This window comes from Pan paniscus, chromosome 11 (assembly GCF_029289425.2).
Source record: "Pan paniscus chromosome 11, NHGRI_mPanPan1-v2.0_pri, whole genome shotgun sequence".
NCBI lineage: Eukaryota > Metazoa > Chordata > Mammalia > Primates > Hominidae > Pan > Pan paniscus.
The window spans coordinates 76,192,526-76,209,812 of record NC_073260.2 but is presented as its reverse complement, the minus strand read 5'-3'; the positions used below and the strand labels follow the sequence as shown (position 1 = coordinate 76,209,812).

At 41.8% G+C, this 17,287-nt stretch overlaps 1 protein-coding gene across 1 annotated transcript; it reads right to left on the bottom strand.

Moving 5' to 3' along the window:
* Nucleotides 1-6,372: 6,372 nt before the first annotated feature.
* LOC100988763 (ATP synthase subunit f, mitochondrial-like) lies at nt 6,373-6,855 on the bottom strand. Its single transcript, XM_034929775.2, has one exon. It carries the CDS (start codon nt 6,802-6,804, stop codon nt 6,547-6,549), a length of 258 nt encoding a protein of 85 aa, XP_034785666.1. The 5' UTR covers nt 6,805-6,855; the 3' UTR covers nt 6,373-6,546.
* Nucleotides 6,856-17,287: the final 10,432 nt, after the last annotated feature.

Below are 17,287 nucleotides of genomic sequence, written 5' to 3'. Positions count from 1 at the left end.
CTTGCCTTATGGTGTTCTGTTGGGTTTGGCCAGTAGGAGCCTTACCAGGAGACAAGAGGGAAGGAGAAAAGCAAGGTGAGAATATTTAGTTCACTCCTCCTCTTCCTTCAGGGAAAGGAAAAGTATGGAGGCTGGGCACGGTGGCTCACACCTGGAATCCCAGCACTTTGCGAGGTGGAGGCAGGAGGATCACTTGACACCAGGAGTTCAAGACCAGCCTGCGCAACATGGCGAAACACTGTCTTCACAAGAAATATGAAAAACTAGCCATATGTGGTGGCATGCACCTGCAGTCCCAGCTATCCAGGAGCCTGAGGTGGGAGAATCACTTGAGCCCAGGAGGTTGAGGCTTCAGTGAGGTATAATCGTGCCACTGCACTTCAGCCTGGTGACAGGGTAAGACCTTGTCTCAAAAAAAAAAAAAAAAAAAAAAGGAACCAGGATAAATTTGAGACTAACTTACGAGACAGAGAAATAAAGGAGTAGAGATCAAATCACTTGGCTAAGGTCACATACCTAATTACAAGTAAAGCAAAAATTAAACTATGGTTTGTTTATTAATTTTTTTCATGTAACAAATATTTATTTCACCAGCGTAACTGAGATAACAAAAGACCCATTAATTTGGCCAAGTTTATACTAATGGTTAGAGCCACAGTGAGAACTGAACAAACAGCAATGACAACAAAAACAACCACAAAACAAAGGCCTTCATCCCACCTGTTCAGCTGTCTTGCCTCTCATCCTGCTACCCGTGGTGCAGCATAGCCCTCAGAATCCCCAGCTTGGATTTTAATCAGCTCCCTGTCTAGTCTCCTTTGGAAAACCCACCCACATCATCTGTGGGGTTTGTGATATTACATTTGGTGCTTAGATCTCAGTTTTTGGTTGATATGCAAAAATGAAAAAGAGCAAGAAATTCCCCCAGAGACTCCACAGCTGTGCATCTGGAAAGAACACAAATCTCTTTCAACCAAGATCTAGCAAACAAAACAAAACAAAAAACAGAAAAACAAGCCTGCAAAGTAATTTATGCTCTAAGATTTCCCTCAGGATCCCCATTTTCTGAAAGTCTCAGATGATATGTTTGTGTTTGTGTGTGCTAGTTTCACTCTCCTTGGTCAAACTATCTATGCCTGGGAGTGCAGAAGTCCTGCTGTTTGGGGAATTGTCTCTGCCAGGGAGGGCAACATCTCAGTATATCCTCATTTAACTGTGAAGGCAGCTGTAAGCCCTTTAAATTCATAAGTGAAATTAAATCACAGAATTCTGTAGGTGGGTTTGATGCTGTCCAAAGATTCCCCAAGTGCAGAGCTAATCCATGAGTTAAAAAGTAGCAAATCTAAATACTCCATCTAGGATGGAGACTTAATCAAATATTAAAACAAAACAAAACCTGTTGATAATCAAGCCTGGGTCAACATAGGACACAACAAAGTGCACAGTTGAAATAATTTTCCAGGTACTTCATGTTTGAAACAATGCCTTAGAGGATAAAAAGACCATTTTTTAAAGGTTTTAAATCTATAGTCAATCATAAAAATGTGCTCTGCTTTAGGAAGAGAAGTTGGTATATTTTTCATGGTTCTGGCTGGGAGTCAAAAATCCTGTGTCTGTTCCCAGAGCTATCATTGTCTGTTAGTGTTTTGGGGTCACTTATTCTCTTGTGCCTCAGTTTCTCTATTATTCTCTATTATTGAAACAATGTATAATCTATGTATGCTCTGCTTTTAGCATACATGTACCAATTTCTTTACATAATGGAGAGTCTGGGAATGTTAATATTCAATTTGAGTTATAAAAAACGTAATTTGTATTTCAGGAACACAACTGTGGAGGCAAATGAAGTATACCATCCCATTGTTGGCAGAGATATTTCAAATTGTTTGGGGGAAAAACACTTTTTGGAATTCAAAACACTTTCTCCATATGAAAACAATGGAAAATGGAGCTTTATGTTAACTTTTATATGAGCAGATCTATATTACTCGAGCATGTCATAAATCCTTTGAAAATACAGTGACATCCTGCACAATTTTTAAAAAGTTAAAACTTGCCTTATTTCTGACAGGTGCCTACTCCTGTCCTATGGTTTGTAAAGGAGTCACCAGATATTGTCATTTGAACTTCTGGAATTTACATTTAGTATCAATGACTGAGAATCAACTCTTCCAAATAAACACACACACACACACACACACACACACACACACACAATGCTGCTGTTTTCCTCTTCTTTGAAAGAGGAAATGTGAAGCTCCTCATGTATTACAAACCGTATAAACCTCTGCCTTTTCACTGAGGTCCAGCAACCCTTAAATGTTTTTTCCTTTTCATGCTGTTTCTTTGCATGTCAGTACTTAGGGGGTGGATCCAAGGTTCTCAAACCCATATCAGTTGTTGAAGTCAGATTCCTCCCCATTCCTACATCCTCTCTTTCCCAACCCCACCTTGTTTCTTAAGGAATGAGATCCTAAATACTGGAAGGATCCACCGGGCACGGTGGCTCACGCCTGTAATCCCAGCACTTTGGGAGGCTGAGGCGGGCTGATCACCTGAGGTTAGGAGTTCCAGACCAGCCTGACGAACATGGAGAAACCCTGTCTCTACTAAAAATACAAAATTAGCCGGGCATAGTGGCAGGTGCCTGTAATCCCAGCTACTCAGGAGGCCGAGGCAGGAGAATCGCATGAACCCAGGAGGCCGAGGTTGTGGTGAGCTGAAATCGCGCATTGCACTGCAGCCTGGGCAACAAGAGCGAAACTCTGTCTCAAAATAAAATAAAATAAAATAGAATAAAATTATATATATATATATATATATATATGTATGTATAAAATTGATCCTTATCTTGTAACCCTCACTTCAAAGGGAAAAATGAAGTTTTCTCTGGTGGTACAATTTGCATTTTCTTAACCAGATTAAGTATCTCTAGCCGGGTGCAATGGCTCAAGCCTGTAATCCCAGCTACTCCAGAGGCAGAGGTGGATGGATCGCTTGAGGCCAAGAGTTCAAGACCAGCCTGAGCAACATAGCAAGACCTCCACAACATCTCCCTATCCCCCCACTTACTATCCCCAGTTCCATCTCTGAAAAAATTTAAAACTTAGCTAGGAGTGGTGTGATGGACCTGTAGCCCCAGTTACTCAGGAGACTGAGTAGGGAAGATTGCTTGGGCTCAAGAGTTTGAGGCTGCAGTGAGCTATGATCGCACTGCTGCACTCCAGCCTGGGTGACAGACCCTATCTCTAAAATTTATTTTTTCAGTAAAAACTCATTATTTTTAACTGCAAAAGATTTGACCAAACACCTTAATTAAAAAGACATAAATATGGCCAGTAAGCACATGAAAACATGCTAAACATTATCAGTTACTAGGGAAATTTTACAAAAAAAAAAAAAATTATTTTTTTTTGAGATGGAGTCTTGCTGTTGCCCAGGCTGGAGTGCAGTGGTGTGATCTCGGCTCACTGCAACCTCCGCCTCCTGGGTTCAAGCAATTCTCCTGCCTCAACCTCCCAAGTAGCTGGGATTACAGGCACCCCCCGGCCCCATGCCCAGCTAACTTTTTTTGTATTTTTAGTAGATATAGGGTTGCACCATGTTGGCCAGGCTGATCTGAAACTCCTGACCACAGGTGATCCACCCGCCTCAGCCTCCCAAAGTGCTGGGATTACGGGCGTGAGCCACTGCACCCAGCCTACTTCAGTTTTTCAACACAGGCTGACTCCTGTTAGCTTTGCCTGTGTCTTTAATTAAAGAGATCGAGATAGAAGGCAAGCAACAGATTTCTTTGGATGCAAAATCACCTTGCCTTCAATTAATCTGTGAGATTTATTGTGGGACCCCTTTAGTCCTGCCCCATAATCTTGAATGTCAGGTGCTCTAGTTGGAGTTCTCCATAGAATTTACTGTGATGAACATCTTGATTAGATGTGAAATCAAATGTTATTTTACCTTTTTCATGGAGTAGAAAATCTAGGTAAGGTCTACAAAAGCCCCATATTAATGAGTGACTCACCTGGTGTGGTAGACATAATAATGTCCCCTCCCACCCAAGATACCCACTTCCTAATTCTCAGAACTTGAAAACGTTGATTTGTATAACAAAAAGGGCTTTGTAAATGTGATTAAAGTAACTATCTTATAATGGAGAGGTTATCCTGCAGGCCCTAAGCGTTATCGTAAGTGTCTTTACAAGAGGAAGGCAGAGGCAAATGTGGGGGAAAGGAAGTCTCTTCCTTACCCATCACTAGGATCATGGCTGAGGCCCCATCAAAAGATAGATTGACAGGAGAAAAGCATATACATTTACTTAATAAGGTTTGTGTGAGATGGGAGCCCTCATAAGGAAATGAAGACCCTGGCCAGGCATGGTGGCTCACGCCTGTAATCCCAGCACTTTAGGAGGCTGAGGTGGGTGGATCACGAGGTCAGGAGATCGAGACCATCCTGACTAACATGGTGAAACCCCGTCTCTACTAAAAATACAAAAAATTAGCCGGGCTTAGTGGTGGGCGCCTGTAGCCCCAGCTACTCCGGAGGCTGAGGCAGGAGAATGGTGTGAACCCGGGAGGCGGAGCTTGCAGTGAGCCAAGATTGCACCACTGCACTCCAGCCTGGGCGACAGAGCCAGACTCCATCTCAAAAAAAAAAAAAAAAAAAAAATCCCAGCTCTTTAGGAGGCCAAGGCAGGCGGATCACCTGAGGCCAGGAGTTCAAGACCAGCCTGGCCAACATGGAGAAATTCCATCACTACTAAAAATTCAAAATTAGCCAGGCATGGTGGCACATGCCTGTAATCTCAGCTACTCAGAGGCAGGAGAGTCACTTGGACCCAGGAGGCAGAGATTGTGGTGAGCCGAGATCGTGCCATTGCAGTCCAGCCTGGGCAACAAGAGCGAAACTCTATCTAAAAAAAAAAAAAAAAAAAAAAGCAAAAAGGAAATGATGAAGGCCCAAAAGGAAGAGAGAAACCCATGTATTTCTGTGCTTAGGTTTAATAGAGTGGACAGTCATGCAGAAGTATGATTGGATAAAAGGGGTCTGATCTGATCTAATGGTAATCAACTGAGGGGAAATTAGTGAGGCCTGTTTGTTCAGTTTCTTCTTGGCATCTCTGTCTTAGCTCCTTTCCCCCAGATATAGGGAGGGCACCTCTTTAGTAAGAATCTTATGACATGCTTCAGGGGAAGATCAGAAAATTCTTCCTAGGTTTTATGATTTGCATCATGGAGGAAGGGTGGTGAAAGGTGAAGTGACCTTCCTGGTTCTGCTATTTTCTCAAATGCCAAGGTGCTATATTTTGGGGTGGTGTGCCCTTAACCCCATCAAAGATTTGACTACAGAACATGAGAAGGTGGGCCATGCGCAGTGGCTCACGCCTGTAATCCTAGCACTTTGGGAGGCCAAGGCAGGCAAATCACAAGGTCAGGAGTTTGAGACAAGCCTGGCCAATATGGCGAAACCCTGTTTCTACTAAAAAAAATACAAAAATTAGCTGGGTGCGTTAGTGTACGCCTGTAGTCCCAGCTACTTGGGAGGCTGAGGCAGGAGAATTGCTTGAACCCCGGAGGCAGAGGTTGCAGTGAGCTGAGATCGCACCACTGCACTCCAGCCTGGGCAACAGAGTGAGACTCCGTCTGAAAAAAAAAAAAAAAAAAAAAAGAAGATGAGAAGGTGATGTGATGATGGAAGCATACCTTGAAGATGAAGGAGGAGGTCACAAACCAAGGAATACAGAGGACCACTAGAAACTAGAAAAGGCAAGGAAGTGAATTATCCCTTCAGAGCCTCCAGAAGAAGCCAGTCCTGCCAACACTTTGACTTTAGCCTGGACAACTGATTTTTGGACTTCTGACCTCCAAAACTGTAAGAACAAATTGCATTATTTTAAGCCACTAGGTTTATGGTAATTTATTACAGCAGCAACAGAAAATGCACACATCTAACACAAAGCATTTGAATTTGCATCTATCCAAATAATTTTTAACTTTTATTTTATTTTATTTTTTTATTTTGAGACAGAATTTTGCTCTGTCGCCCAGGCTGGAATGCAGTGTCACCACCTTGGCTCACTGCAGCCTCCGCCTCCTGGGTTCAAACGATTCTCCTGCCTCTCAGCCTCTGGAGTAGTGGGGACTACAGGTGCACGCCACCACACCTGGCTAATTTTTGTATTTTTTAGTAGAGATGGGATTTCGTCATGTTGGCCAGGCTGGTCTCAAACTCCTGTCCTCAAGTGACCCGCCCATCTTGGCCTCCCAAAGTGCTGGGATTACAGGCGTGAGCCACCGTGCCTGGCCTTAACTCATATATATATATGTGTGTGCGTGTGTGTATATATATATATGTGTGTATATATATGTATATACATATATATAATATACACACACACACACATATATATATAACCAGTCATCTTTTATTTGGAGGTTAATTCCCATTAGAATATGAAAGGATTCAGCAACGATCAAGATTGTGTTCCTCATGGAGAGGCTTGGGCCAAGAAGGTCATGGTGGGGAGTGCAGAACGTGTCCCCTTCTTCAGTGGTACCTGCATAGCCGCTTGTGCTTGAGCTCCTTGTAGGAAAGGCAGTAGCGGAAGAGCATGTAGCCTGCCAGCACCATGGTCAGCCCCGAGATGCTCCCCTTCTTCACGTTGATGTATTTGTTGTAGTACCAGTAGTAACCTCTTTGAATCCCTGCGGCAATGACTCGATCCTGCATCAAGATCCAGCTTGGCAGCTCCCCTAGTTTGACCTCCAGATGTTTCTTGTCCTTTGCTGGTATGACTGATGCCATCTTGGAGACCTGGGGTCCACGGTGCCTATTTTAGATTCTCACCAGACTGTATCCACAATGACCAATCATTTAAAAAGTGAAATAGATATTGGGCTATAGAGTCTTAAGTCTTGACTTTAGTATTAATATGAGATATATATTAAATTTAGAAATTCAGATATCTCAAGTATGTTTATTTTAGAATGATCGTTTAGTGACTTTGGGATTGTTTTAGAAACTGTATCAACATCATGTGTAAAAAAGAGAGAATAATAATATTTTCTCTCTTTTTTTTTGAGAATAATATTTTCTAAATCCTAGATTTTAGTCTTATTTGACTCAAGGAACAAACTAGTAGTGAGTGTCAAGTGTCTTATTTTTATCTTTTATGCCAAAGAGTGCTCAGTGTACTAAAAATAATGCCTACTGTGTGGAGGGGCAGGTAATCAGTTCTGGGATTCTATTTTATTTTATTTTATTTTATTTTATTTTATTTTATTTTATTTTGAGACGGAGTCTTGCTCTGTCCCCAGGCCGGAGTGTAGTGGTGCGATTTCAGCTCACTGCAAACTCCGCCTCCCGGGTTCAAAGGATTCTCTTGCCTCAGCCTCCAGAGTAGCTGGGATTACAGGCGCACACCACCATGCCTGGCTAATTTTTATATTTTTAGTAGAGACGATATTTCACCATGTTGGCCAGGATGGTCTCGATCTCTCGACCTCGTGATCCACCTGCCTCGGCCTCCCAAAGTGCTGAGATTACAGGCGTGAGCCACCACCCCCGGACTTAGGATTGTTATTTTTAGTGAGATGCTCTGAAAATATTACAACCTATAAATTTCATTTGGCAGCTTCAAGGATTACAAATAATTCAGTAGGCTCTTAGATATCTGAGTTTCTGTCTCACTCTGGCTGGCACTTTATAAAATATGTCAAGAAGAATGTTAATGTTGCATGTGGAAGAGATATCCCAGGAATCTGATCTTGAGAACTTGAACATAATGTTAATGTACGTGCTATAGGCTTATAGGCTCCATGAAGCAACCTTCTGTTAGATCAAGGCAAAAAAAAGGTCTACCATTTCCTACTCCATTTCCATGCCCGTAAAAGTTTTGTTTGCCACTTTGAAATCTGCAATGAATCTAGAGCAGTAGCATCAATACTTTCCTAACACTGGATGGATACTATTCACAGCATCCCCCCTCCTCATCGTCATCGGCATCACTTTCCTCATTACCACCATCCCCATCACTAGCATCTGTAGCACACTTAGTCTACAAAGAGCTTTCATTCACCTGACCTTCTTAGAACAAGATAATTATCAACTTTTGGTGCTGGACCGAGTGTTTGGACACTTCATCTTGCAGTGATTTTGTGGGCGTAAATAGGGCAGCATTATTTGCACAACTCCCAACAACACAGTGTTTGCTACATAAGGAGTGCTTGATAAATGTGGAATTGATTAATGTAAATAAGGAAACTAAAGCTCAGGAGAAGTTCTGTTGTTTTCTCAGTATCAGGAAGAAAGGGAATTGCAGACACTAGTACTCAGGTCTTTCAACTTACAGCATGGGAAACCAAAAAAAAAAAAAAAAAAAAAAAAAGGCTTGTGTAAACTCTTGGAAATGGCTCTATGTTGTCTTAGTTGAATAATAAGGGGAAGAGCAAAAGATCAAAAAGGCCATTGTGATTCATCAAAAGTACACAATCATTGGCTTTATCTCACATGATGTGAAAAGAGAAAAAAAGAAATGAAAATTGATGATACACCAGTTTAAAACAAAATCAACATCATAATATTGTCACTGGATGTTGATCGTTTGTTGTGGAAAGGAGAAAGGGGTTTAGCAATGTGGCTATAGGTCATTGTACTTTCTTTGTCCATTCTTCTTCTTGGTGGGGAGTAGGAGTAAATTTCCTCTCCTTTGTTAAACTAAAGACAATTTCCCTTTCTAGACTTAAGTTTTCCTTGCCCCAAGTTAATACACAGCTAACCCTGCTCAGATTGATACATATGTAAATTTACACAATTGTTTCTATTTGTAAAGGGAAAAGCTATTGTCAACAAAATGTGAGAAGTGCTCTTTTAAAAGTCCTCAATCCCTCACAGGAAAGGTGTTTAAATTGCTAAGGACCAACGAAGGCATTTCTGAAGCCTGCTCTCTGTAGGAGACTCAAATCTGCAACCAAGAAGCACCTGGGTCATTGGGAAACCTATAATTACTTGGAAAAACAGAGGATGAAATTCAGGGCATTACCTATAATGTTCACTTGTTTCTACCAAAGGTCTTGATTCAAATTGATTTAGCAATTCCACAGTTCCAGTGAAAGGAAGCTAATATTTATTGTGTTGCTACTTCAACCACCCAATGAGGTACAATTATTTGTTCAATTTTTAAGGTAAGAAAACTGAGAAATAAGTTATGGAACTTATGAAGCTATATAAAATTGAGGTTAAGAGCTGGGGCTTGAGTTTCATTGCCTTGAGTTCCAGTCCTGACACAATCATTAACTAGCTGTGTGATTGTGGGAGGAAAATGGACTCTCTAAGCCTCAGTTTCTTTACCTATGAAATGGGAGTGGGAATGGAGAATAGGAGCTACTGCAAAGAGTTGTTTTGAGAATTCATGTCAGACTAGAAATAATTATTATCATCAAAGTGATTAAGGTATAAATTTCAGAGATGGAATTCAAACCTCAAGCTCATCTCATTTCACCATATTGCCCTTTAGATGATGTTCACAAAGGCCAATATTTTTCATGGTGAGATGTCTAGAATTTGAACTTTAAAATGATCCTTCTGGTCAATTTAAATCTGCTGTGGAGCAAGTTGCCCACCTACAGGTAAAGCCCCCGTTATGTCTTAAATTGAATGATGAAAATGGCTGCAAGAATTTGGGAGGGAGGCCCTGAGTCCCACATAATTTCATGTTGCAGGACATGGAATGGGTACAAAAAGATACAAATAGAGTCGGACAAGAAAGGCTTTACCTAACTCTGGAGGAATCAGCTTTGAGGAGACCTACAAAGGGTAAATCTGTTATACACACACACACACAGTGGAAAACACCATGCAGTAAGGAATATGAAGATTTCCATAAAAGTGAAGGTCATACTATAGTCCAGTTCCATTTTGTCAGGAGAGCCAGTACGTTTCCAATCCAAATCAAAGCATGCTGTACCACGGTTTTCACCACATGCTTTAAGAATGAGGAGGTGGGCGCGATGGCTCATGCCTGTAATCCCAGAACTTTGGGAGGCTGAGGCAGGTGGATCACGAGTTCAAAAGATCAAGACCATCCTGGCCAACATGGTGAGACCCTGTCTCTACTAAAAATACAAAAATTAGCTGGGCATGGTGGCGCATGCCTGCAGCCCCAGCTACTCGGGAGGCTGAGGCAGGAGAATCGCTTGAACCCGGGAGGCAGAGGTTGCAGTGAGCCAAGATCACGCCACTGCACTCCAGCCTGGGGACAGAGTGAGACTCCGTCAGGAAAAACAAAAAAAAAATTAGGAAAGGGGAGATTAAGAACAGAGAGTAGAGGACAATGGAGGAAAATTGAGATTACTTTTTGGAAGAAAGAAAGGAAACATTTGTTCTTCTACATCCTACAATATATCAAGTAGGAGTTTGCTTTTAAGTTGGGCTTTGAAGGAAGGCTAAATTCATTAGTTGGGTACAGAAAGAATCAACTTCCTTGGTGTGTGTTTTGGGGGGAGAGAGAGAGAGAGAAAGAGATATACCTGGGGTGTTGAAAGCAGTTGTGATTTATATGGCAAGTAGGTACTCATCATCTTGGTTGAATACACATTTTCTTTTTTTTTCTTGAGACGAAGTTTCACTCTTGTTGCCCAGGCTGGAGCACAGTGGTATGATCTCCGCTCACTGCAAGCTCCGCCTGCCAGGTTCAAGCAGTTCTCCTGCCTCAGCCTCCCGAGTAGCTGGGATTACAGGCATGTGCCACCACCCCCGGCTAATTTTTTGTTTTTTTAGTAGAGATGGGGTTTCGCCATATTGGCCAGGCTGGTCTCGAACTCCTGAACTCAGGTGATCCACCCACCTCGGCCTCCCAAAGTGCTGGAATTACAGGCCTGAGCCACCGCGCCCGGCCGAATCCATTTTCATGTGGACTTTTGATTACAGTCAATTTCGAGTTTTGCCTTCTTACTAGGGTATATTCTAAAAGTTCATTTTAAATAATGTTCAAATCATTTTACAATGTTTCTTCTTTCTTTCTTTTTTTTTTTTTTTTTGAGACTGAGTTTCGCTCTTGTTGCCCAGGCTGGAGTGCAGTGGCGCCATCTCGGCTCACCGCAACCTCTGCCTCTGGGATTCAAGCGATTCTCCTGCCTCACCCTCCTAAGTACCTGGGATTACAGGCATGCGGCACCACGCCTAGCTAATTTTGTATTTTTAGTAGAGACAGGGTTTCTCCGTGTTGGTCAGGCTGGTCGTGAACTCCCGACCATAGGTGATCCGCCCGCCTCGGCCTCCCAAAGTGCTTGGATTACAGGCGTGAGCCACCGCGCCCAGCCCAGTGTTTCTTTTAATATGCTTTTGATGTTTTTGAAACAAAGAAAATTTACTTTAAAGTAAATACCGTATAATGCCAAAATTAATTTTAAAGCCAGGAAATTGTTTCTATAAATATGATTTTAAAGTCATCATACAGCTCTGAAAAGTTGTAAGAAACACTGTCTGGATCTAGTTTTTAAAATATTGTCCAAAACAATTTCCTTGTTTCATCTGGCATCCTTTACTAAATCATATTAATGTTAGGACAGTTTTTTCACTGGGCGAGGTGGCTCACGCCGGTAATCCCAGCACTTTGGGAGGCCGAGGCAGGCGGATCACGAGGTCAGGAGACCGAGACCATCCTGGCTAACAAGGTAAAAGTCTGTCTCTACTAAAAATACAAAAAAAATTAGCAGGGCGCGGTGGCAGGCGCCTGTAGTCCCAGCTACTCGGGAGGCTGAGGCAGGAGAATGGCGTGAACCTGGGAGGCGGAGTTTGCAGTGAGCCGAGTTCGCGCCACTGCACTCCAGCCTGGGCGATAAATCGAGACTCTGTCTCAAAAAAAAAAAAAAAAAAAAAGACAGTTTTTGCAATCTGTCTCCAATTACTAAGAAACGTTTCTCAACTGGTTGTTGAAAATATGAATTTCACTTTTAATTGTCAACATACTTGACTTTATTTATTGAGTAAATCAAATCTAATTAAGTAGACATTATTTTTTCAGTTTTACAGATGTGAAAATTAAGAAACAGAGAGAAGAGACTATTCAAAGCAGTTGAACACTGGATAAGAGCTGGATTTGAGTTTGACAGCCCTGAGTTCCAATCCTGGTTCCATCACACACTCGCTAAATGACCTTGGCAAAGTAGTTGACTCTCTGTGAATCTCTCTTAAAGCCATTCAGGCTAACTAAGATTTAGTTACCTAAGTTTTAAAAATTAACCATGTAGGCTGAGAGTCTACGCATTTGAATATTCATTAAATCATGATGGAGATATGAATTGACCAAATTCTTCTTTCTCTTCAACAAATCTTTATTAAAAATGCATCATGGGTCAGGTATTATACTAGTTAATGAAGAGACAAAGATGAAAAAGACATCTCAAGAAACATTGAAAAAGTTTCCGTAAATATTAATATCAAACCAGTAAAATACTATGTAGTGTGTCAGCTTGCTGTCATTTAAGTTAAATCTTGCATGGACCTCATAATTCTCGAACTTCTCTTGAGTTCCTTCATTTGGTGTTTGGTTTGGAAAGCATTTGAATACTATTTCAAAACTACTATTCTAAACATGGCTTTGCTGATATAATAGGAAACTGTGTAAACTTCCTTGAAGTATGTTTATTCCAACTTGCTATTATTTTATGTAACACTCTTAAAGAACTTAAGGTGAATCAGTATCTCCCGGTGAAGAGCTCTGGCTTTATACCAGACAAACCTAGGTTCTTATTCTCACCCACTTACTGGTTGCATGGTCTTGAAAAAGCTCCTTGAACTGTTTATGCCTCAGTTCTCTCATCTGTAAATTAAGGATAATGAAAGCACCTAACTAAAGAGTTGTTATGAGTTTACATGGGATTTGAGATGTAAAGCATTTAACTCATAGAAGCTCAATAAATTATTGACTATTGTAAGTAGTCTTCAATATATAATCTTAAATCTATAATCTTCAATATATAATCATCAATATATAATGATGAAATCATATATAAAATATTCAATATATAATCATCCCTCGGTATTTATGGGGGATTGGTTCTAGGAACTCCCTTGGATATCAAAATCCAAAGTTGTTGTTTGGACAATGGTTATACTAAAAGCTCAGATTTCACCACTACACAATATATTCATGTAACATAATTGTACTTGCTGTACCCCTTAAATCTGTACAAAAAAACTCAGAGGATGCTCAAGTCTCTGATACAAAATGGTACAGTGTTTGCATATAACCTATGTACATCCTTCTGTGTGCTTTAATTTATCTCTAGGTTACTTATAATACCTAATACACTGTAAATGCCATGTAAATAGTTGTTATACTGCACTGTTTAGGGAATAGTGACAAGAAAAGTCTGTACATATTCAGTGAAGACGTAATTTTTTTGAATATTTTTGATCTGCAGTTGGTTGAATCCATGAATGCAGAATCCACAGATATGGAGGGCTGACTGTACTTACGTTTTGTCGAAGTCAGAAACATTCTATTTACCTTTGACCTACTTGATTTGTTTTGCTTTGTACTCAATGTTGAAGTTTTTACCACTTTGCTCTCTAGTCTCCTACCTTCTCAGGGAGAATTGAGTTTTTTGTTCCCTTGTTATTGAAGGACAGAAGCTAAATAGTGTGGTCTGGAGTAGCCTCACCCTGGCAAATTGTTCCTGGATTGGGTCTGTCACATTGAGATTGCAGAATCTATCGTACAAAGATTCAATTTTTCTTTCTTTATTTCTTTCTCTCTTTTTTTTTATTTTTATTTTTTGAGATGGAGTTTCGCTCTGTCGCCCAGGCTGGAGTGCAGGGGTGTGATCTCCGCCCACAGCAACCTCCACCTCCCGAATTCAAGCGATTCTTCTGCTTCAGCTTCCCGAGTAGCTGGGACTATAGGGGCGTGCCGCCACACCCAGCTAATTTTTATATTTTTAGTAGAGACAGGGCTTCCCCATATTGGCCAGGCATGAGCCACCGTGCCCGGCCCAAGATTCAATTTTTCAAAGCCAAGTTGCAAGAAAGTCATGCAGAAAAGACACAAGGTCATGCCATGCTTTAACAGTTATTTTTAAAGAGTACACTTTAATATTCGCAAAAGTGAAGAAATTCTAAAATATTTTCCTTGGTTGGTATGTATGAACATATCTATGTCTACACCTATTGTTTCCCAGGATAAATTTGAACTTTAACTTTCTCATCCACGTTCTCCTCTACTTCCTTTGACATACACCTTTCTCGGAAGAGACAGTCTTCTGCTTCAGACCAGCAGGTCCTTGATGATAGATGTATCAAATTCTGGCCAGGAGACACAAACCTCTCCAGTTAGTTTTACTGACAGAATTTAATATAATGGATTAACTAGGTGTAAAGGTGGAAGAAACTGAAAGGGTAAAAAGAGAAGTCTAATGTATCACAGATGTAGCAACTGTAAAAAGCAGCAACCATCCATCCTTAGGGCAGAGAGTACAAAAGGAAGAAGCTGGAGTTATTAACATTTAGAAAGTTAGAGGAGGCCCCAGTGGAGCTAAGCCTCAGAACCTCAGGGGCACCTGCTGACTGGTGCTGTTTTCTCTGAGATGGGGGCAGGATAAAGCTAGTGCTCCAAGTATTGGCAGACTTCCACCTGAGTTCAGCTGCTGCTATGGGAAGAAGCTGCTATTGTTAGGGCGAAGAAACATTGCCAGTGTGATGCTTCCAGGAATTGCAAGCAGAAGGAAGCTCCAGAAGAAACAAATAGAAAGGAGCAAGTTTCTTCCTTCTTTGCACTCGTTGACTCCCACTTGAGCCCCGTATTATCAGAATCTAATACACAGGAAGCTGGCAAAGCAGAAATGTAGTTTGCAGAGTCCTAGTCACAGCATCTTAGAGCAGAGTAGGAAAGGGGGCGTTTGCAAGTGAGAGGCAATAGCTTAATAATTGGCACAATAGAGAACAGGTTTTGCTGTCAGCCTCTGGCATGGTTCCAGAACTACAGTCTTGAATAAATGGTTTGGGCCGGGAGTGGTGGCTCAAGCCTGTAACTTCAGCACTTTAAGAGGCTGAGGTGGGCAGATCACCTGAGGTTGGAAGCTCTAGACCTGCCTGGCCAACATGGTGAAACCCCATCTCTACTAAAAATACAAAAATTAGCCGGGTGTGTTGCCTGTAGTCCCAGCTACTTGGGAGGCTGAGGCATGAGAATCACTTAAACCCAGGAGGTGGAGGTTGCAGTGAGCTAAGATCGCACCACTGCACTCCGGCCTGGGCAGCAAAGTGAGACTCTGCCTCAAAACAAATAAATAAACAAATGCATTGGAATGGATATGTGTTTACAGTTATATTTTCAAATGTGATTTCAGTGGTGAAAACTTCAGTTTCTCTTATAAAAAGAGCTATCTTTTTTAGGAAAATGGAGTGCTTTCATTGAGGTGAAGTCCCAATGTTAAGGTCTTAAGGAATTACAGGAAAAGAGAGAGAATTAAACTGCCCTTAATCAGGAGTTAGCAGAAGTTGAAGGGGAATAGGGTGATGGGCAAAGTTAGTGGCTGAAAAGGAAACGGAAGATCAAACAGTCAAACAAGAGCACCAGGGCCACACAACCTGTGAGATTAGGGTGGATAATGAAAAAGAACCAGTCAGAAATTCTTGGTAGAAGGATGACACAAGGATTTTTAAAATAGAAATGATAAATATTTGACTTTGGCTGGGCATGGTGGGTCACGCCTGTAATCCCAGCACTTTGGGAGGCGGAGGTGGGCAGATCACTTGAGGCCAGGAGTTCAAGACCAGCCTGGCCAACATGGTGAAACCCCATCTCTACTGAAAATACAAAAATTAGCCAGGCATGGTGGTGCACACCTGTAATCCCAGCTACTCGGGAGGATGAGGCAGGAGAATAATTTGAACCCAGGAGGCAGAGGTTGCTGTGAGCTGAGATTGTGCCACTGTACTCCAGCCTGGGAGACAGAGCAAGACTCTTGTCTCAAAAGAAGAAAGGAAGGAAGGAGGGAGGGAGGGAGGGGAAGAGGAAAGGAAGGAAGGAAGGAAAGAAGGAGGCTTGAATTTATGACTATGGCAAGGAAGGAAGAAGGCTTGACTTTATGACTATGGCTTTAAAGGTAAACTCAAATCTTCAAGACACTGACATTTGCCACTTGCACTGGTTTATTTATGGGTAAAGGACAGTATGCATTAGACACTGAGATGAGCCATATGTTGGACCAACTCTGTGAGAGCTAGAGCTCTAGCTCTAGGTAAGACATAGGTAAGTAGCAGAAACAAGACCTCTACATGTTCTTTGCCCCTGGCAAAGAAGAGTTCGGGATGACCCAAACTCTGCTCCACGTGGTCACTCATCCTTATGTCCTTGTGGCAGTGGCAGGCACCTAAGGGAGGAAACAGAAGCATGCAAGGTTCTTGAAACATAGTCTCAGAACTAGCATACTGTAACCTCTTCCTCATTCTATTGGCTGAGCTGCAAGTAACAAGACTGGCACAGGTCAAGGGTGGGGAGAAAATAATCACCTCTGGATGTGAAGATCTAGAAAGTGACATTGTAGGGGGCAAGAATGCAGGGAAAGGTGAAAATCTGAGGCTGCAGTTGTCATTGACCTACCATAGATAGATATGTTTTTGTTCTATCTGGGTTCCCAGTCAATTGGATGGTGCCCGCCCACATCGAGGGTGGGTTTTCTCCACTTAGTCCACTCAGACTCACACGCCAATCTCCTCTGGAGACACCTTTATAGACACACTTCAAAATCATGCTTTACCAGGCCTGTCAGTATTTATTTCCTAATCCAGTCAAGTGGACACCTGAAATTAGCCATCACAGCACAGAACTTCTCAAAGTGTGGTCTGGCTTCCAGTAACATCAGCCTCACCTGAGTGCTTGCTAGAAGGGCACAGTCTCAGGCACCACTCCACATCTGCTGAGTCAGAGTCTTTGAAGGTGGGGCCCAAAACACTGTGTTTTAAAACCTCTCCAGATGATTCATATGCACTTAAAATTTGAAAGACAATGTTAGTAGATCTAATAGACCTCGATTTTTCTTTAAGAGGTGGGCATAACTAGGTCTGAGTCGGCCTCTGGAGTTCTCTGACAAGGAAGACATTTCTAGGAGTAACTGGAAGGAGAAAGCAACTTTTTTGTATATTAAAGAAATATGATCAGGCCGGGCTCCATGGCTCAAACCTGTAATCCCAGCACTTAGGGAGGCTGAGGCAGGCAGATCACCTGAGGTTGGGGGTTGGAGACCAGACTGACCAACATGGAGAAACCCCGTCTCTACTAGAAATA